Consider the following 20,226-nt stretch of genomic DNA (forward strand, 5'->3'; position numbering starts at 1 on the left):
ATAATAAATATTCATGAAGTGCTACTACATGCTAGATTTTTAGATTTTATTCTATAGTAATAGAATATTATTCTGTAATATTAATAGTATTATTCCGTATTATATTTATCTGTACTATGTTTAATATTCTGTTCTAATAATAATGGATATTAAGTTTATTTTACAAATATGGAAATTGAGTCAAAAAGGTTAAGGGACTTACTCATGATTATAACATATTTAATGAAAAATATTGTCCCAGGGGGAAAATGTTAATTCTGTCAAAATACATGCTGCCTGATCCCTCCACTTTGATCTTTGACATTCCCACCCCAATCCAGAACTTTTCTCCCATTTCTTCTCATTTTTTTCCCATCTTACTAAAGCATCTACATGGCATTGAACACAATATTAACAACAAAGAGGGATTATTTTCATGATATCGACAGAAGCACTCAGATATTTTTTAAGTTTTCACTCTTTTTTATTCAGCATATTAACCATACTGTGAGGATTGTTCAAGAAAAATGAAGTTACATAGTTATTTCCACCTGATATAAACCAGTGTTTAATTGTCATATATATATATATATATATATATATATATAATTTTAGATTTATTATAATGCTAATTCTTCTGTGAGTAGTTTAATTGATATGGTATATTATACATAATTAAAACTGGTTCAATAATTCCAACATATAAGAATAATTTTTATGTATGTCTTCTGATTATACACTCTCTGGATAAAATTATAGAAATGTGTGTCCCACCAGCCAGCATGGAGGTCACAGTTCACTTCCCAGTCAGGGCACATGCCCAGGTTGAGGGTTCAATCCCCAGTATGAGGCATGAAGGGGGCAGCTTATCCATGATTGTCTCTCATCATTGTTGTTTTTTTCTCTCTCCCTCTCTCTTCCTCTCTGAAATCAATAAAAAATTTATTTTTTAAGTAGAAATGTCTGTACCCAACTTTGACTGTGCCTGACTTACTCCAAATTGATATTTTATTTAATTTTATTTCCATAAAGAACTTTAGTAAAAGCAATTGAATGGGAAACCTGAAGTTAGTCTCCTAAGAAATTATCTATCATAATAAAAGTGTAATATGCTAATTAGACCGGACATCCTTCCAGATGACCTTCCAGATGAAGCTGGGGCTGCAAGGCAAGCCAAGGTCCCCAGTGCCTGCTGGCAGCTGGAGAGAAGTCCACGTCCCAGGTGCAAGAGGGAAGCCCGTGCTGTCAGCTGGGTGAAGGAAGGCCTACTCTTGTATGAATTTCGTTCATCGGGCCTCTAGTTAATTATAATATTTCTTTCTTATAATGGCAGATACAAACATCTTGGGACTGTCTGATGAAGGAAGTATTGAAGAATTAAGGGCACATCTTTCTACGGAAGTAGTAGCAGTCATCTTTACTAATACATTCTCATATAATTTGAAATTCCCATGGTATCAACAAATTTCAAGAAGGAAGGAACACAGAGACCATACAGGTAACTTTCTAGCTATACAATTCCACTACTTTCTATTTAATTTATGTCATAAGGCATATGTGGGAGTAGATGTTAATGCAGTGAATTTTAAAATCTTTATCTGCAATGGTGATGTCAACAGGCCAATGAACACGTTTCAAAAATGTACAGTGATTTTGAAGTACATTGACATACTGTATTATATTGTAGTTTTTTATATATACTTATATTTACAAATGTATAGATATATATGATTGTATACATGTATTATAAGTTTATAATTTATTTATTGCAGATATGAATTATGCCCAGATATCTTCAGGAACCTATTATATTACAATCAAAATCATAATGGATATTTAAATATAAAATGATATATTTAGTCTAAAATATACCTCTAAAAGGGGCACAGAATAGCCAAGATGCTATTTAGAAAAGAATGAAGTTACAAATACTTAAGACTGTGCTGCTACCATAGTAATAGACAGATAGATCAGTGAAGCAGAAGAGAGAGCCCAGGAAAGTTTTCACATAGACATAAAAACTAACATACTGCTCAGAAGACATTGCAGGTCAGTCAGTGCGAGGAAAATTGTCTTTCCATAAAGAACAAAATGAAATTATTTCACGTGAAATGACAATTCCAGATGAAAAATTAAATGAGAAAGAAACATGCCTCTAAACCTTTCAGAAGTCAGTATAGGACAATGTCTTTCTAACTGTGGGAGAGAAAATAATTTCTTAAACAAAACAGTTATACATTTTTCCCTTAAAGCTCATTGTTATGAAACATATTACGGAGATATTGACTGTGGTGTTACAACATTCTGGAAGACAGGCTTTGTGACTCTTCAAGCTGTCATTAATGCTGCTATTATAGAAGTGAGTACAAAAGTGTCCAATGCAAACAAGTGTTCAATGCAGATTGTTGGTATTAGAAGCATCCAAAGTTTCATCAGCTCTGTTCCATGTGACTCAATTGATTGGAGTGCCATCCTGTGCACCAAAAGTTCACAGGATAGATTCTGGTAGGGGCACATATCTAGGTTGTGAGTTCCATTCCTGGTTAGGACATGTACGGGAGGCAACCAATCAATGTGTGTGTCTCTCTCTCCTTCTGCCTCCCTCTTTCTCTCAAGTCAATTTTTTTAAAGTTTCATCAAAGAAAACATAAACCAACTAGAGGCCCAGTGCACGAAAATTCGTGCACTCGGAGGGCTCCCTCATCCTGGCCTATACCCTCTCACAACCCAGGACCCCTTGGGTAGGGTCCCAAGGCCTGGCCTGAGATCAGGGCCTGTTGGGGCTTTCCTTCCCTGGGCTGCAGGCAGCTTGCCTCACCCCCGCCACTGCCACTGCTTGCCATCTATGCAGCACCGCCCCTCTCCCCGCCGCTCCCATTGGTGGCCTTCCTCTGCAGGTGACAGGCTGGGATTTAATGGCTTGGCTGGGCCTCCCTCTTTCTTTGCCGGGGGGTGGGGCCTGCCCTAGAGGAGCCATCTGCCTACCTGATCACCCCTAACCACTAGTCTGCCTTCCTGATCACCCCTAACCACTGGTCTATCTACCTGACCATCCCTAATCACTCTGACTGCCTGCCTGATTGCCCCTAACCGCTTGCTTGTGGGCGGAGCCAGCCCAGCAAGGGGCTGTCTGCCTACCTGTTCTCCCCTAACCACTTGCCTGCCTACCTGATCACCCCTAACTGCTGGTCTGCCTACCTGATCACCCCTAACCACTGGTCTACCTACCTGATCACACCTAACCCCTCTGCCTACCTGCCCGATTGCCCCTTACTGCTTACTTGGTCCAGCACTAACTTCTGGTTGGTCAGCTTCCCATCATTACAGGTCATTATCGACCCAGGGTTTTTATATATTAAGATAGCCTTGCTCTTTCATTTACTCACCGGATTCCTTACAACAAAGTTTAATTAAGTTGCCATATGCTATGGAGGATATGCATAAATAGAAGAGAAATTTTCTCCTCGGAGAAGACACCTTCTCAGGAAGCCAGGCATAGAATTAAATTCTTGGAAGAGGAGAAGTAGGCAGTCATGGAAGTGTTCATAAAGTCCTTCCAGGTAAATGAGCACAAGCTTCTCGGCCTAGGACACCATGGAAGAATGCCTCATTGAAATGACATTTCACACTGAAGCTTGAGGGAAGAGGTTTACTGAATAGAGAATGTCATAAAGACATTGCAAGCAAATCATCAGGCAAGGTTATGCAGGGAGGCGATAAAGCACATAGCAAATTTGGGGAACTGTGTGCAGCTCAGGATGCCTGGAGTGGAGGCTCCAAGCGGGCCAGTGGCAGAACAGGGAAGTGAAAAGTTGGGCTAGCATCAGCTCCACACAGACCCATTATGTGTCCATAGTAAAAGAGATGATTGAAAGAAAACGGAGGCTGTCATCCACGAATATACAAATCAATGTCTTTCTTCAGATCACAACAAATCACTCGGTGATGGAGGAATTGATGTCTGTTACTGGAAAAAATATGAAGATACATCCCTTCGTGAGTCAGCAAGGGATAATCATGGATCTCTTCCTTTTCTTCTACATTATTTCCTTTTCCCCATTCATTTATTATGCCTCTATTAATGTTACAAGAGAGAGGAAAAGGATGAAGGGTTTGATGACAATGATGGGTCTTCGACATTCAGCATTCTGGTGAGTCAAGTGTATTAATAAAGAAAGGTAGGCGTTTAGGGAAAGTGGACTTCTTCAAAGCATCATTTGGCAAATGTAATGTTTTTCTACCTTTTTTCTATGAATGGGACACATTGTCCTTAATGGAATGCTTGCCAGGCTGAGGCTAGGGGTTACTATGCATCTCGAAAATAGAATATGAGTTTTGGGTTTTTGGGGTGATTGCAAAGCAGGGGTCCTGGGGGATGACCAGTGAGTCTACAGGGAAGGGTATGGTAGACGTGATAGACATCGGTGCCTAAGCCAGAAGTGAAATTCCAGCCATGGTGAGGCTGAAAGGGAAAAGGAGGTCAGGGACCAGAAGCCCTTTTGGAGATCAGGTTGATGGATATACTGTACTTGAGGGAGCAAACTGGCAGAACAGGCTGGTATATCGGGGCTGGGTAACTGGAATTTAAAATGTCACAAGCTGAGCTATTCCAGGTGTGTTAGAATCCACGGTAGTCCCTTTCCAATGGAACATGAAATACTAAAACAGCATTGTTTCCACATTAGGCTCTCCTGGGGCTTGCTCTATGCTGGTTTCATCTCCATCGCTACCCTTTTATTGGTGCTTATTATAAAATCTACCCAATTTGTAATTTGGACTGGCTTCATGGTGGTCTTCACTCTCTTTTTCCTCTATGGATTGTCTTTGGTGAGTTGGTGAATTACCCTTTTTCCCATCTGACAAGATTAAAGTTGGTTTTCAAATAGGTTGTTGTTCTACATACCACTTTTCCTCTGTGCCTGCTCTCTTTGCATGGGAGACTCTGTAGACTGGTATTTGACCTGTAATGCCAGTTTGTAGGGCAAATTTCAGATAATCTATTTGTGTTTTATACATAGACTAATAATATAATGCTAATTTTATACATTCTATTTCTTATGTTATTCTGTTAAGAATAATTTATAGAGAAACATAAACCAACTGTGTCTTCTCTCCCCATAGATAGCTTTGGCTTTTCTAATGAGCGTCTTGATAAAGAAGCCATTGCTCACTGGCCTGGTCGTGTTCCTTCTCACTGTCTTTTGGGGGAGTCTAGGATTCATGGTCTTACACAGGCATCTTCCTGCGTCCTTGGAGTGGATATTGGGTTTTCTCAGCCCCTTTGCCTTCATGCTTGGAATGACCCAGGTGAGAAGCCATCTAATTACTTATTAATGGCATTTCTGAGCCATCTTTCTTCTCTGAGATTTTGTTTTTGGTATCACATTATTTACTTCATTAAAAATCAAACACCAGCATGTTAAATTTTTGTTACATGTGCTATGTAAACATAGATAAGTGTCTACACACCGCATCCTGGTGAGATTAGGCATAATAATTATCTTAACCATGACAATTTGAATGCTCTATGCACTGAGTTATAGGCATAATAATTATCTTAACCATGACAATTTGAATGCTCTATGCAACTCAAATCTTAGAACACGAGACTATAAAATAAAATAAATTATATTTAAATAAAAAATAAACTATTCTTTTGATATGAATTAACCCTATGTTTTTCCCCTCTCTGGAATTTAACTGTCTGTAGTCATTTCTATGCTCAGTATTATAAGGTATAAAATCCTAATAAAGACTATCGTGGGGTTTAAAAGCATTACCAGCACTTAGCCCAGTAAAATAAACCATGGCTGAATGAAAAAATGGAAGGCCAATATATAATTCTTAGAATGTTATTTTGACAGCTAATTAAATAAGGACGTGTGTCACAAATCTAATACTAAATAACTCTTTCAGTTCATATTTTGACTTAGTAATTGAACAGCATGCATGATTATAGAAACCATACAAGAAAAGTCAAAGTTAAAAACACCTTGAAAATGCATTTAGTAAATTTCATTTCTGTTCATAAAATGTCATTTCTCTTGATCTGATTCTCACATTGAACTTACTTTGCCATTCTTCCAATTAATGGTCATGACACTCATTACAGGTCCATTATTTAGTGCTTAACAAAAGGACTGTTTGTTATAAAGTACCCATTAGCTTGAACATTATAGACAAGCCCACTCGTTCTTCTTCAACACAGCAGTGATCTTTCCAAGAGCATGAAATCTCTCTCAGGAAGACATTTTCAAAGAACACTGCACCTTTCTTCCATGTTCTATTTGGTAAAGATTTATTGAAGGCGGAGCTCAAATGTCATCTTTTCCCATACTCCTCTACCTCCTCCTGACACTCCCATTTCATTGGGAACGTATTTTAAAACTTGCATTATAGCTGTTCCCGTGTGCATGCTTTCTAATAGATTTGAGAGTAAAGTAGTCAGTTTTATTCAACTTTGTATTCCCATTATGGCACAAAGAGTAGCTTATTTTATTATTTATGCTAAACCTGTTTAACATTTTTCATAAGCTCAATTTCCCTTAATTAATTACCTTTTAATTTTCAGTTTTTACGTGTGGACTATGATGTGAATTCCAATGCACTTCCTGCTTTTTCGGACTACTCAAGTCAGATAATAGCAACGCACTTTATGTTGGCTTTTGATATTTTCCTCTATCTGGCATTGACGATTTATTTTGAAAAAATTTTGCCAAGTGAGTAGTGATATGATTAAAATCAAACACCATTTAAATAATTTCGTTTCCTAAAATGAATCTACTAACACGTGTTGTTTATATTTAAAGAACTATCTTGTGCATCAAGGTCATTGAAATCAACAAGGTTATTGCCAGTGAACAATTCAGTTGTTGACTTCTCCCTGGCTGTTTTGACTGGTCGGAACTAAAGCCTGAATTTTGCCTATAGGATGACAAGCCTTTGTTTGAACTTCACTCTACTCAGTGTGTGGCTTGTTTCTTTTTAAAGAAATGCTTAGGAAGCTAGTTCCTAAGTGGGTCTGGCTTGGTACTTAGTCATGGAAATTTATAGCTGCTTTGTCTAACTCTTAGCTTATTGGTTCTGAGCCCTGGCTGTACTTCAGAACCACCTGGGGAACTTGAAAAACCTTCTAAGGCCAGCACAACTCCAAGAGATTATAATTCATTTAATCAGTGGTGGGACCAGGGCACCTCTACTTCAGAAAGGTCTCCGCATAGTTTCACAATAGGAAAGTCAATAGGTGATAAATCTTCATTTTTATCACCCTCAACCCAAAGAATATGAGTTCCACAAAAGCAGGGCTCTGTTTTGTTCACAGATAAACCCAAGCACCCACCTCAGTGCCTGGTGTATGCCAGGGCTCAGTAAGTACTTGCAGCTGAAATACTGCTGCATTTTTCCTCCCTCTTTTATTATGAAAGGCAGGGGCTGTGTCACCTCTGAATTTCCCATTCAAAACAGAAAACCAAAGGCCTTCATTATACATTTAATCCATATATATGTGTGCGTGCGTGTGTGTGTGTGTGTGTGTGTGTGTGTGTGTATATATATATATATATATATATATATATATATATATATTAAATTATATAATTTTTATTTGTTGATCATACTTCAGTAAAGCTGGAAAAATTATGAAAGTCACTAATGGCATAAACACACTGATGGGTAAAAATGTCGCCAGTGACTAAACACTGGTAGAAAGGGAAGAAGGATAGGGAATGAGACTGAAGGCGCACAGCATGATCTGCAGAAGTGACTTGATCGTGCTGTTTTAGGTAATCCCACAAGAACAATAACTACCTCTGCCTTCTAGAAGAGCCCAGAATAATAGATGTCAGGATCTATACTTTTTGGCTCATACATTTATTACACAGCTGGAATTATTTGTATCATCCATTCATTAAGACTGAATTTAGCCTGGCAGTTATGGCTCATTGGTTGAATATCAACCCATGAACCAAGAGGTCACTGGTTTGATTCCCTGTCAGGGCATTTTTTGGCTGGGATATGGACTCAATCCCTAGTATCGGGCCTGTAGGAGGCAACTAATTGATGTTTCTCTCCCATCCATGTTTCTATCTCTCTCTCTCCCCCTGCCCAACTCTTTAGCTCTCTCTCAAAAAACAAACAAACAAACAAAACAATAAAAAGGCTGAGTTTAAGCCTGAATTTAAACAAGTTAACTGTGTTAGAAATTCCTTTAAAGATAAAAAGTATGAATGTTAGAAAGGAAAATTAACTAGATAAAATGATAGAATCATGTATTAATAAAGCTGGTGGCAGAATGTATCCAATTAAGCTACATGCTTTTATTTGTTAGGCTTCCTATTCCAGGGGAAAAGATGGGTACTAACTAATAATACACCTATGACAGTTATGTAGGGAGTTTTCTGTACATATTTATTGCATGGATGTATGCCTGGACATGTGAAAAGTACACAGAAGTTTGAAAACCCGTCAATCTTACAGTGGAAGCCAGTTGCAGAATATAAGATAAATATAATTCTTCAATTTCATAATGTCCCTTAACATGTAGGAAAACAGAAGTGATAATTAAGTGCAAATATACTGTGGATTCATTTCCAGAAAGATTTCATGGATAATGGATAATGCATTCTTACTGCGGATCATAAAGTTGCTTCAGAGGAATGTTATAATTTGAAGTTGAGATAAGGCATAAATACAAATTAGCTTTTGAAATTCCACTCTGTGTTCAATTTTAATAAGTTCTCTTGCCCCATTCTCTTCCATTCTGTCACTTATTTTTGTTAAATCCTAATCAATCTTCTCTTGCAATATTTGTTTTTTTATATGCAATAGCTAGTCCTCAAGTTTTTCCTCCTTTGCCAGCGTCGATAGAGTTCAGCATGCCCGACATATCTTGCATTTGTCTTGCATTATCTGATGTTCTTGAGGTTAAGAAGAGTATCAACATTTATTTAAGTCCCTCCAGAATTATTTAAAGTCACAGCTTCAGTTCTTCCCAGAGGAACAATAATTATAATAGACATCTTAGTGATTTTTCTCTCCTTAAGAAGCTACATATATCCAAACATGTATTTTTGTGTGTTGACCATGTTTCAAGTTTATTGGCAGAAAGTTTGCATTGCTATGCTGCATTGGGGTGACTCTCTCCCTTAACGTGGTGATTGACCCAGAATTTGTCTCCTGGCCACATAGATGAATATGGACATCAATACTCACCCTTGTTTTTCCTGAAGTCCTCATTTTGGTCACGACAACATAATGCTGATCATGTGGCCCTTGAAGATGAAATATATTCTGATCCTTCATCTAATGACTCCTTTGAACCAGTGTCTCCAGAATTCCATGGGAAAGAAGCCGTCAGGTAACAAGGATGCAGATGGAGAACAGGCCAAAGAATGAGGAGCTAGTAGTACACACCTGAAATAAGCCAAGTTCTCTCTCGTGCCCTATAGATGGCTCCCATCAAACCGCATCTATGCTACATTCATCAAAAATTCCTTAACCTTTTTTTGTCTTATATTATTGACATTTACATTAAATACAAACAAATATTTCACCCACAAAGATAGTTTGAAAAAACCCTCATCTGGATTCTCAATCTTCTATCTGTTGTCCCCTGCAACCTGAACCTCAACCTCACTCTTTTCATTGCCTGGACTCATTTACTCACACATGACTCCCACCTCATTTATTATATTCTCTATTTTTCTCTCTCAGTTATTTAAACTTCTCTTTCTATTTATTGCCCTTTTAAAGAAGATGACAGAGTTGGGAAGAGAAGACCTAGACATAGACACAAAGGGAATTCAGGGAGAAGTGCCTTTTAGAATGTGCTTTGTTCGGTGCTAATAACTTTTATTTTCAAATAAAAAATTAAGAAGAAATTTCTGAACATCCCTGACTATTCAAATTTTATTCATCCATCTGTGTCCAGCATATATGTCGGTCTTCCCCGAATTGTCTCAGATTACTCCAGTCTCTGAGCTTTTAGAACCATTTCATTTTTTATTTTAATCTGCTCCATATTTATCTTCCAACTTATAATTGTCCTGTGACCTAAACTAGGTTTAACCTCCAACAGATCAACTGGGAGCAAAGCATTGGCTTTAATTGATGTGTTTATATGTTTAATTTTTCTATCTCTTTAGCAGCTCACTCAACTATAAGAACTATGTAGAGTGATGGTAAAATGGGATTAAAACAGAAAGGAGAAAATCTAAACGGTTCAATATGAATGGAACCTGGATTTTTTTAATAAATAAATGACAAAATAAGAGACATAAATTTGATTCAGTTTATGGATATGTACCTGATAAAATAAAATAGGTAAAATGCCTAGCATTCCAGATATATAATAGCACCCAGCATGCTAATTCCATTCCTTTCTATTACCATAATCATCATCATAAACCAATACCATCTGATGTTTACTGAATACTTACCAAGAACCAAGCACTAAGCACGCAAGATGAAATATTTCACTCATCCTTCAACACAGCGCTAAAGCACTCCACGTTTTTAGGTTACAAAAGCCAAAATTTACCCATAATATGTACATTGGCTAAGGTAACAGAGCTACTAAATGTTCTAGCTGGGGTGAGCTCAGTTGGGTAGGACTGTATAACCCATTGCTTTCACTGTTATGATCTTTGCCTCTCTCCCTTACTCCACCTTGACCTTGACTCAAGATAACCAAAGATCTCGAGCCTGAGTCAGTAGTTCACAATGAGCCCTTCAGGAATGGATGCCTGTGTTACCTCTTGGTCTAGTTTCTTTGGCTTTGCAGTTTAGAGATGTTCCTGGTTTTCAATAGTAATGTCAAGTTCCACCTCAATCATTGGAATAATATTATTTGGTGATGTGTTCCAAGCATAGGGACATTTTAAGACTTTATAGGTGGCTCAGCCGGTGTGGCTCTGTGGTTGAATGTTGATCTATGAACCAGAAGGTCATGGCTCTATTCCCGTCAGGGTACATGCCCGAGTTGTGGGCTAAATTTCCAGTGTGGGAGATGCAATAGGCAGATAATCAATGATCTCTCTCATCTTTGATGTTTCTATCTCTCACTCCCTCTCCCTTCTTCTCTGAAATCAATAAAATATATTTTTTAAAAACTTTGCAGGTGAAGCTAGTTTGCAGCCAAGGTAGGGGAAAATATACTCTAGCTGATTCTCACACACAAGCATGATTGCCAGAAAGTACTACTATAAATTCCCAGCTTTTCTATGCCCTGAAGGGGCAGATTCATAAATCATGTCAGCCAAACCTAGAATTACCAACTGAAGAAAATTGTCATAACTTGAAACCTCTTTTTTTTTCTTTTTTAGAATCAGAAATGTTACAAAAGAATATAAAGGAAATGCTGATAAAGTAGAAGCTTTGAAAGGTACCATTTAGTTATTATATTGATATTAATTTTCTGATTTTCACTCTTGTTTTTTGCTTGTGGTGAACAATTACTGGTCATATTTCAGATTTGAAATAAGTTATTTAGCCATATGATAAAATTTCCTTTCTAACAATTACTTTTATGTAACAGAAAAAATTGATTGCGTTTTCAAATTATATATGTCTTTGAAAGGTATACTGAGTCATACTGAGGTAGCCTAAAGCTATTCTGGGTTGTTTTCTACAAACTCAAATTTTTCTTCTGTAATTCTAAAGCTATTGTGGATATTGCTATTTTTATTTTGTGCAAAGATGTCACATAGACCAAAGGATTTTTATCCACATAACAATTTACTGAACTATTAATCTATCATTTATTGACTAAATTAACATTTAGTCAATAAATATTAACATTCACCTGCCATATACCAGGCAATATCATTGAACTTAAGAGTATAAGATGTTTCTTGGTTTTAAAACAAGTAATTTCAAATTTTCAAAACAGGGTGCACATATACATTTATAAAAGCATATTTTGTTATTTTGAGTTTAACAACCTAATATATTCATATATAGAAAAAAAGGACATTCAAGGAAAGAAAAAGACAAATTTTAGCTTCACAATAAATTTGTAGTTTTTTTTTCTACCTCCCTACCTCTTTTCCTTCCTTCCCTTCTCCCAGCCTTCTTTCCTTTTCTTTTTTCTTCCTAGATCTGGCATTGGACATATATGAAGGCCAAATCACTGCAATACTTGGTCACAGTGGAGCTGGAAAATCAACACTATTAAACATTCTTAGTGGGTTATCTGTTCCCACCAAAGGTAAGAGGGTTCTTTTCCCCCAAAGTCAGGCTGACAAATAAATCAGCTGTTTATAATAAGTTCATTAATCACACACACATATTACCAGGAAAAAACGGAAGTTAATTTATAGTATTTTATAGAGGTACACAATACTTAATTGATATATATGGAATTTGATTATTTCATGATCATTATTTTCATGGTCCGTTGGCATTCCAACTTGTATCTGTTAGCTTTTGCTGCACAACAAGCATTCCCAAAGCTAATAGCTTAAAATTAAAATGTTTGCTTATTTCTCATGATTCTGTGGGTTGGCTGGTGGTTTTTCCGCCTGGATTAAAATAGCTGGGCCATACGCTTTAGCATAGCCTTACTCACACATGTGGGGCTCTAGTTAGGACCACAGCACCTCTCTTTCTACATCCCCCAGGAAGCTAGTCAGGGATTCTTCATCCAGTGATGTCCATGACTCCAGAAGCAAAGAGAGGGCAACCCCAGGGTGGAGGCACTTCGCAAGCCCTGCTTATATCACATTTGCTAAAATTCCATTTATCATAGAACCACACCTAACTATGAGGAGAGAATAAATAGACTACATCTTAATGGAAAAAATCTGCAGAAGGGACCTTTCTCCCAACCCATACACCACACAACTAAAATGGAAGTTCACAGTGCCTGAGTTGTATAAACCTTGAAGATAAAAACATATTATCTAGGATGTAATGAATAACTCTATAGTGGTATCTTAATTTAAGTATAATCTGATGTTAACTTTCAATCTTTGTTACAGGTTCAGTCACCGTGTATAGTAATAAACTTTCAGAAATGGCTGACCTAGAAAATATCAGCAAGCTCACTGGAGTTTGCCCACAGTCCAACGTGCAATTTGACTACCTCACTGTGAGAGAAAATCTCAGACTCTTTGCTAAGATAAAAGGGATTCTACCACAGGAAGTGGAACAAGAGGTACATAAATATATCAGAACTAATGTAGTGGTCAAAATGAGATCATTAAGTCTATTTGCTCTGAGTTCTTATGCTTTCATTAAATTATCTTTGAGCAAAGTCATTGTATGATAGTTGGACCAAAAATCGAACTTAGGTATTTATCACAGTTAAATGTTTACCTAACATTTTTGTGTAATTTATATGCCAAGCATTATCCTTCACTTTAAATATACTAACTCTTTTTTTCCCATAAGAACTCTATAAGATAGGTGCTATTATTATTCCCATTTTACATTCCTGGAACCTGAGGTTTAAGAGAGCAAGTAACTTGACCAAGACTATGCAGCTAGTTAATGTGGAGTGGTATTCAATTCGAGTCAATCTGGCTCAGAATGCATGCTTTTAACCATTACACTTTACTGCCTTGTATTTATCAATGTAAAAATAAAAAAAGAAAGGAATCTTGTATCATGACACAAATGTTGTCATTTGGTTAGATACAAAGAGTTGTGCTGGAATTGCAAATGGACAGTATTGAAGACGTCCTTGCTCAAAACTTAAGTGGTGGACAGAAAAGAAAACTCACTTTTGGGATTGCCATTTTAGGAGATCCTCAGGTAAATAAGATGAGATTTAGAGATGGGTTAAAATTTTTAAAATTAAAACTTTTGGTAGTAGTTCTAACCTTTTATTTGCAAGGGACATCTGTGATAAAATATTTATGATGGGACGTTATATATAAGAACAAAATCCTAACCACAGTGCCCTTTGAAATATAAATAATATGGTTTCAATGTGTTTTCTGGAAGAACTACATACTTTATTGGAAAGATCCTTTTATATACCCCCCTCCACTGTAGATTTTCCTATTGGATGAACCAACTGCTGGGTTGGATCCGTTTTCAAGGCATCAAGTGTGGAACGTGCTGAAGGAGCGGAAAATGGACCGTGTGATCGTGTTCAGTACCCAGTTCATGGATGAGGCTGACATCCTGGCTGGTACGTGCTGGTTTGCTTCAAGTATCATGATGAAGACTTTATGAGATTTGAGAAATATGGATTATATGCTCAGCAGCTGTATTTTGTATCCTGGTCATCCAGCTATATCCAGCCATTGCAACAGCTGGTAATGATATGAACTGGCCCAAGAGTCTTACTCCCAACCACTTCTGTGTATCTCCTAGGATTTTGTATCCTTTGATTACATGGAGGTATGATCTGCCAGGAAACTCACTTATTTTGAAGGAAGAGTCTATATTCAAAGGCATTGGTCCTTTTACTCAAAAGTTAAGGGAATCAACTTGAAATATTCGAACAATTTTGATGTTTAATCCATTAAAACGAATAATGTGATGATTTTCTATACACAAAGATTTTATCTGCATAACCTCTATGACTGGCTAGAAGGGAAAACAACAGTATAAAGTATATAAATAAGATTAAAATGTGTCTATTTCAATGAGTCTTTCTGAAGCCCTGTATTTGAAAATATAGAAGCCCTTGAATTAGAATTGGATCACACAGACAATGACCTATCTTTTTTGAGGAAAGAACGGTCAACTTCTTAACAAACATTTTTACTTCTTCCCTTTCAGACAGGAAAGTGTTTGTCTCCAAAGGGAAGCTGAAGTGTGCAGGCTCAAGTCTGTTTCTAAAGAAGAAATGGGGGATTGGGTATCACTTAAGGTATGGCCACTTGAGGAGGCTGGAGAACGAGAAATGGGCTTAAAGCAAGGCATGATGCTTGAAGCAATACATTACAGCACACAAGGAAACCTTTGACTATTATATAAAGCTATTGATGTATACATATATACACATATACACAAATAAATATAAGGAGATGTATAGCCAGATATAGAGAGATCAGAGATTAGAGATAAAGATACAGATAGAGATATATGGAGTATATAGTATGAGTATATGAGTTATTGATTGTCAGATTTTAGAGATTGAGAATATAAGATAACAAAGAAGTTTAGATAAATGTGATAGAAACTATATCCACCACACATTATTTGGTAAGAAATGTATGTATTAAGGGAACTTTCTCAACTGACATTGTATTTCACAACCTCATCACCTCTCGCCCAGGGTTTTAACACAGTCTCTTAAGCAGACTCCTTGTTTCTCCTCTTTCCCCTAAAATCTTTTTCTTCTCTCTTGTTCTTTCTCTCATGTCCATCCTCTTCATTTTGTTTTTATTACTATTTGTAGATAGTGACATATTCTGTTATTTATTGATTGATTCAGAGATAAGATGCTTAACATTACTATAGTTAAATGTTTTACTATAGGAGGTAGGGACTGCATATAATCTGATTTTTTTACCTCTTATTTCAGGTTTTGTTGACCTATTTTTTGCATTAGTTTTTATTTGATTTTTCTTTGTCTCATAGAGATAAGTAATTTTCTTCATCCAATTGGAGATGATGGCAAATAACACAGATCTATTTCTTATCACCAGTTTGCAGTTGAATGAAATGTGTGTTCAAGAAAAAATAACATCCATTGTTACAAAGCACATCCCTGATGCCAAATTATCAGCAAAAAGTGAAGGAAAACTTGTCTATACATTGCCCTTGGAAAGAACAAATAAATTTCCAGGTAATGTACAAGAATATTATAAAATGAAACACATAAATGTTATTCATAAAAATAATATCAATGATAATTAACTAACATTAATTAAGAGCATACTAGTACAATATGTTCAGGTATTTAAAACATGAGGTAAGAATAACTAGACTTTACCTACAGTGCAAAATATTACATTCTAATTGGTACAGTATGCTTGTTTTGATTTGCTATTGTGTATGAGTTTTTTAGAACTTTATGAGAATCTTGATCTCTGTCCTGACCTGGGAATTGAGAATTATGGTGTTTCCATGACAACCTTGAATGAGGTGTTCCTGAAACTAGAAGGAAAATCAACTATTGATGAACCAGGTAAATAAAATGCATGAAAATGATAATGTAAGTGTATTCATAACACCTGGTCCAGTATATTCTTCAAGAAGACACCATTCCAGGCCCTGGCAGAGTAGCTCAGTTGCTTAGATCATCATCTCGACACACCAAGACTGCCAGATGGATTGCTAGTCAGGGCATATACAAAAATCAACCAATGAATGCATAAATAAGTGGAAGAACACTTCTCTCTCTCTCTCTCTCTCTCTCTCTCTCTCTCTCTCTCTCTCTCTCTCTCTCTGTATGTGTGTCTCCTTCCTCTTCTCTCTATAAATCAATCAATAAATAAAAAAGACACCATTCCAATAACATGATTCAATAACATGATTACTACATGTGGGATTCCATGATTAAGGCCTTTCTTAGATAAGAATATATTAAGGTGAAGTGTATCCCTGTCACTTTTGTTACCTCCTCTGCCAGTATTGCCTTGATATTAGAAATGGCCCATTTTCTTCTACTCAAGGCTCATAGCTCTCATTGTATCCCATTTTCCAAGAGCAATTTCAGATGAAACACTTATTCTAAATCTCTCTCCAAGCACTTTGATTGTGTCATCACACTGAGCTATTGGTCTCCATGGTTTCTGATGAGAAGTCAGCTCTAGATCTTATTGAGGATTTCTTTGTATGATGAGTTGTTTTTCTCCTGCTGCTTTCTGTCTTTGGCAATTCAACTACGATGTCTTCAGGTGTGGACCTCCTTCTGTTTATCCTACGTGTTACTTGTTGAGCCTCCTATATGTGAAGATTAGAGTTTTTCATCATATTTGGGAAGATTTTAGCCACTATTTCTTCAACTATGCTTTCTGTCCCTTTCTCTCTATACTGAAGCCCAATTTGTCTAATATTAATACAACTAGGAGGCCGAAGCACAAAATCCATTCAAGAGTAGGCTTCGTAGCCCCAGCTTCATCTGGAAGGTCATCCGGAAGGTCGTTCTGCTCTTCAGCTATTTGGTCGATTGGCATATTATGCTTTTATGATTATAGAATGCTTTAATTTTAATGTAATTTGTGACTTTAAAATCTTTTCAACATGTTTGTGCTTTTAATTTAAAATTCATTTCTTATAAACAGCATATAGTTGAATTGTGCTTATTGAGACATTTCAGTGCAATGTAAGTCCATTACTTTTAATGTGGTTGTTGCTATAGTTATGTTTAAATTACAGGTAAACCCCTAGTGTGTAGCATGTCAATTTGTAACTTGTTTCTCTAGGTGAGCACCTAAGATAATTGTGTCCTTTACCAAGTTTCCAAGTCACACCTAGGTACTATGATGATCTTGCATACTTATCTTAACCTCTTTAATATATTGTCTGTGTCCATCTAAGATTTTCTTTCTGGTCCTTTGGTTCAAGTGCCTACAGTGTGAGGGGATGTTATCTGTGATGTCCTTGGTATAGCAAATGCCTATAGTAAGCTCAGTAAAGTCCATCTGAAGTAGGTTTTTATGCATTATTTATTTTGTGTTTTCCAGGTATTGCCACATCTGGAGACGTACAAGCAGAAGGAGCTGGAGACACAGAAAGACTTGTTGAGGTGGAACAAGTTCTCTCTTCACTTAGTGAGATGAAAGAAACAGTAGGTGGCATGGCTCTGTGGCGACAACAAATTTGTGCAATTGCAAGGGTCCGCTTATTAAAGCTAAAGCATGACAGAAAATCTCTTTTATCACTGTGAGTATCAGAGTGCCATAGCTTTTGTTCAGGCGATGCATTAAAAAATATTAAGGCCTAAAGACTAGAGAAAACAAACAAAAATAAAAATAAATGTCTGCATCTGCAAAACTGGATAAAGTATAATCCCCAATCTAGTTCATGGGCCTAGTTTTTATCTACTAGCAGACTAGCAAGTGGAATTTATAAGGTCTCATAGCCAATTTTAGGGGGAAAGTTCAATTAATGTAAGTTTTCCTGTAATATTTGCTTTTATTTATTTATTTATTTATTTATTTATTTATTTATTTATATATTTATTTATTTATTATGGTGTGTGTTTTTGTTAATCCTCACCTGAGGATATTTTTCCATTGATTTTAGAGAGAGTGGGAGGGAGGAAGACAGACACAGAGAAACACTGATGTGAGAGAGACACATCAATTGGTTGCCTCCCACACTCACCCCAACCAGGGTTCAAGCTTGCAACAGAGGTACATGCCCTTGACCAGAATGGAACCTGGGGCCCTTCAGTCTGTGGGCTGATGCTCTATCAACTGAGCCAAACTGGCTAGGGCTATTTGCTCTCCTTTAAATTTTCTATGGCAGGTGACAGAAACATTGGGATGTAGATATTATTTCCCAGTGTCCGTATGCCAATGTCTCATTTTAGTTGTTATCTAGTCATGCTACTGACTCAGCCCTAGAAGTGCTGACTCTCCCATTATGTCCTACTGGCTCTAACCTAGAGGTTCTAACTTCCCTCCAGCCCTCTGAAGTGATGGTAGCTCACTCTCCATACATACTGCGTGCATAATGGGCACCATCCCTGCTCCTAAGAATCATGTCACCTCTCAGTAGCACCCTGGTGTCCAAGGGATTCTGGCTATCAATCAGCGCCTTGTCTACGAATACGTTGATTAAGCATCAAAGAAATAGGTGGTGTGGCACATAACAGAATCTCAACAAGTACTTGCTAAATAAATAAGTAATGAGAATTCACTGAAAATATTTGACTAGGAGATGAGCATAATTTAACAAAATTTTAAGCTTAATCTGGCAACAGCATATAACAGTGTCTCGAGAGATGCCAGTCCTTTAGCAAGAATTGCAACAAGATGTACCATAAAATTAGAAATTAGGAATGAAGAAAGGTTCCAAAATAAGATATCATGAAAATATGATAAAAATTTTCAACTTACTTGAAATGGAGAGCACAGGAAAATAAAGAGTAAAAAATAATTGAAAATTTGAGCCTGGAGATTCAAGAAACCATGCAGTCATCACAGGACTAAGTGAAGAGGATTGGCCATGAAGAAAATTGAGTATAAAGTGTTGGTGAATGAACCCCTCACTGGAATTCCAGGAAAAGACAGAATCTGGACACAGAGTTAAAGGACACAGGTCCCATGATAGTGTACAGAGTGGCTCATGGCCAGAGAGGAACAAGAGACATGAACAAAAGGATATATCTACAATTTATCATCTCTAAGTTAGAGAGAGGAAAAGGGCAAGGAACTCAGTAACTGAGTCAGAGGGCTATATGTTTAGTTTTCATAATTTCTTGATTTCATTCAATTAGAATCTGCCTAGACCATTTTAAAGGTTAGGACATGACTGTGCATTCACACTGGCAATTTTCTTCTGTGTAGGCTATTGATTCTAGGAATTGGAATTTTTCCTATTCTGTGGGAGTACATCATCTTGAAAACATACGATGGCACTTACAAATGGGAGCTTTCTCCCCATTTATACTTCCTTGCTCCTGGACAACCACCGCATGATCCTCTCACTCAGTTATTAATCATCAATAATACAGGTAATAATGTGGTGAATACTTTGTCTCCAATATATTCACTGTTCAGAGCATCACTTAGGCAACATAAACATGAGATTAAAAATGAGCTTTTTACTTCTTCAGTAGGTGTTCAAAACAATTTATGAGGCTTGGGATGATGAATATACAAGCCCAAAATAGAGCAGGAATTAAGAAAGCATTTGTCAAGGAAAAATAAATTATCTGATGACATTTTGCAAAATAAAATTTTATACCCAAAAATACATTTTAATAGTTTGAGATATAATTCAAATGCCATATTGATTCATTTAAAATGTGCAGTTTGATGGTTGTTAGTGTATTCACAGAATCATATAATCTTTAATATAATTCATTTTAGAATATTGTCATCTCAAAAAGAAATCCCATATCATTAGTAATCATTTTCAATCACTCTGCCCCTGGCTCTGATCAATCACAAATATATTTCCTATTTCTATGGATTTGCTACTCTAGACATTTAACATGAGTAGATTCATACACTCTATGTATGATCTTTTGTGACTGACTTTTTTCACTTAGCATGTTTTCAAGGTTCATCTATGTTGTAACATGTGTCAATACTTCATTTTATAAATTATTCAATAATGTTCTATTGAATTGATATACCACATTTTATTATTCATCAGAGGGCTGATACTTTGGTT

General features: G+C 36.6%; 1 protein-coding gene across 1 annotated transcript in view; it reads left to right on the forward strand.

Annotated features, from left to right (window-relative positions):
* Positions 1-20,226, forward strand: part of LOC308252456 (ABC-type organic anion transporter ABCA8-like) — a 55,109-nt gene that overhangs the window by 12,958 nt on the left and 21,925 nt on the right. Inside the window, exons 6-22 of the mRNA XM_080677100.1 lie at positions 1,313-1,477; positions 2,232-2,338; positions 3,904-4,130; positions 4,665-4,806; positions 5,101-5,286; positions 6,551-6,698; positions 9,166-9,334; positions 11,301-11,359; positions 12,074-12,184; positions 12,957-13,132; positions 13,612-13,731; positions 13,975-14,113; positions 14,710-14,800; positions 15,582-15,721; positions 15,944-16,063; positions 17,565-17,763; positions 19,395-19,561. Of these exons, the coding sequence (XP_080533226.1) occupies positions 1,313-1,477; positions 2,232-2,338; positions 3,904-4,130; positions 4,665-4,806; positions 5,101-5,286; positions 6,551-6,698; positions 9,166-9,334; positions 11,301-11,359; positions 12,074-12,184; positions 12,957-13,132; positions 13,612-13,731; positions 13,975-14,113; positions 14,710-14,800; positions 15,582-15,721; positions 15,944-16,063; positions 17,565-17,763; positions 19,395-19,561 (2,466 nt within the window). The remainder of the gene's footprint in view (positions 1-1,312; positions 1,478-2,231; positions 2,339-3,903; positions 4,131-4,664; positions 4,807-5,100; positions 5,287-6,550; positions 6,699-9,165; positions 9,335-11,300; positions 11,360-12,073; positions 12,185-12,956; positions 13,133-13,611; positions 13,732-13,974; positions 14,114-14,709; positions 14,801-15,581; positions 15,722-15,943; positions 16,064-17,564; positions 17,764-19,394; positions 19,562-20,226) is intronic.

The sequence above is a fragment of the Plecotus auritus genome (genome assembly GCF_963455305.1).
Source record: "Plecotus auritus genome assembly, chromosome: 7".
Classification (NCBI taxonomy): domain Eukaryota; kingdom Metazoa; phylum Chordata; class Mammalia; order Chiroptera; family Vespertilionidae; genus Plecotus; species Plecotus auritus.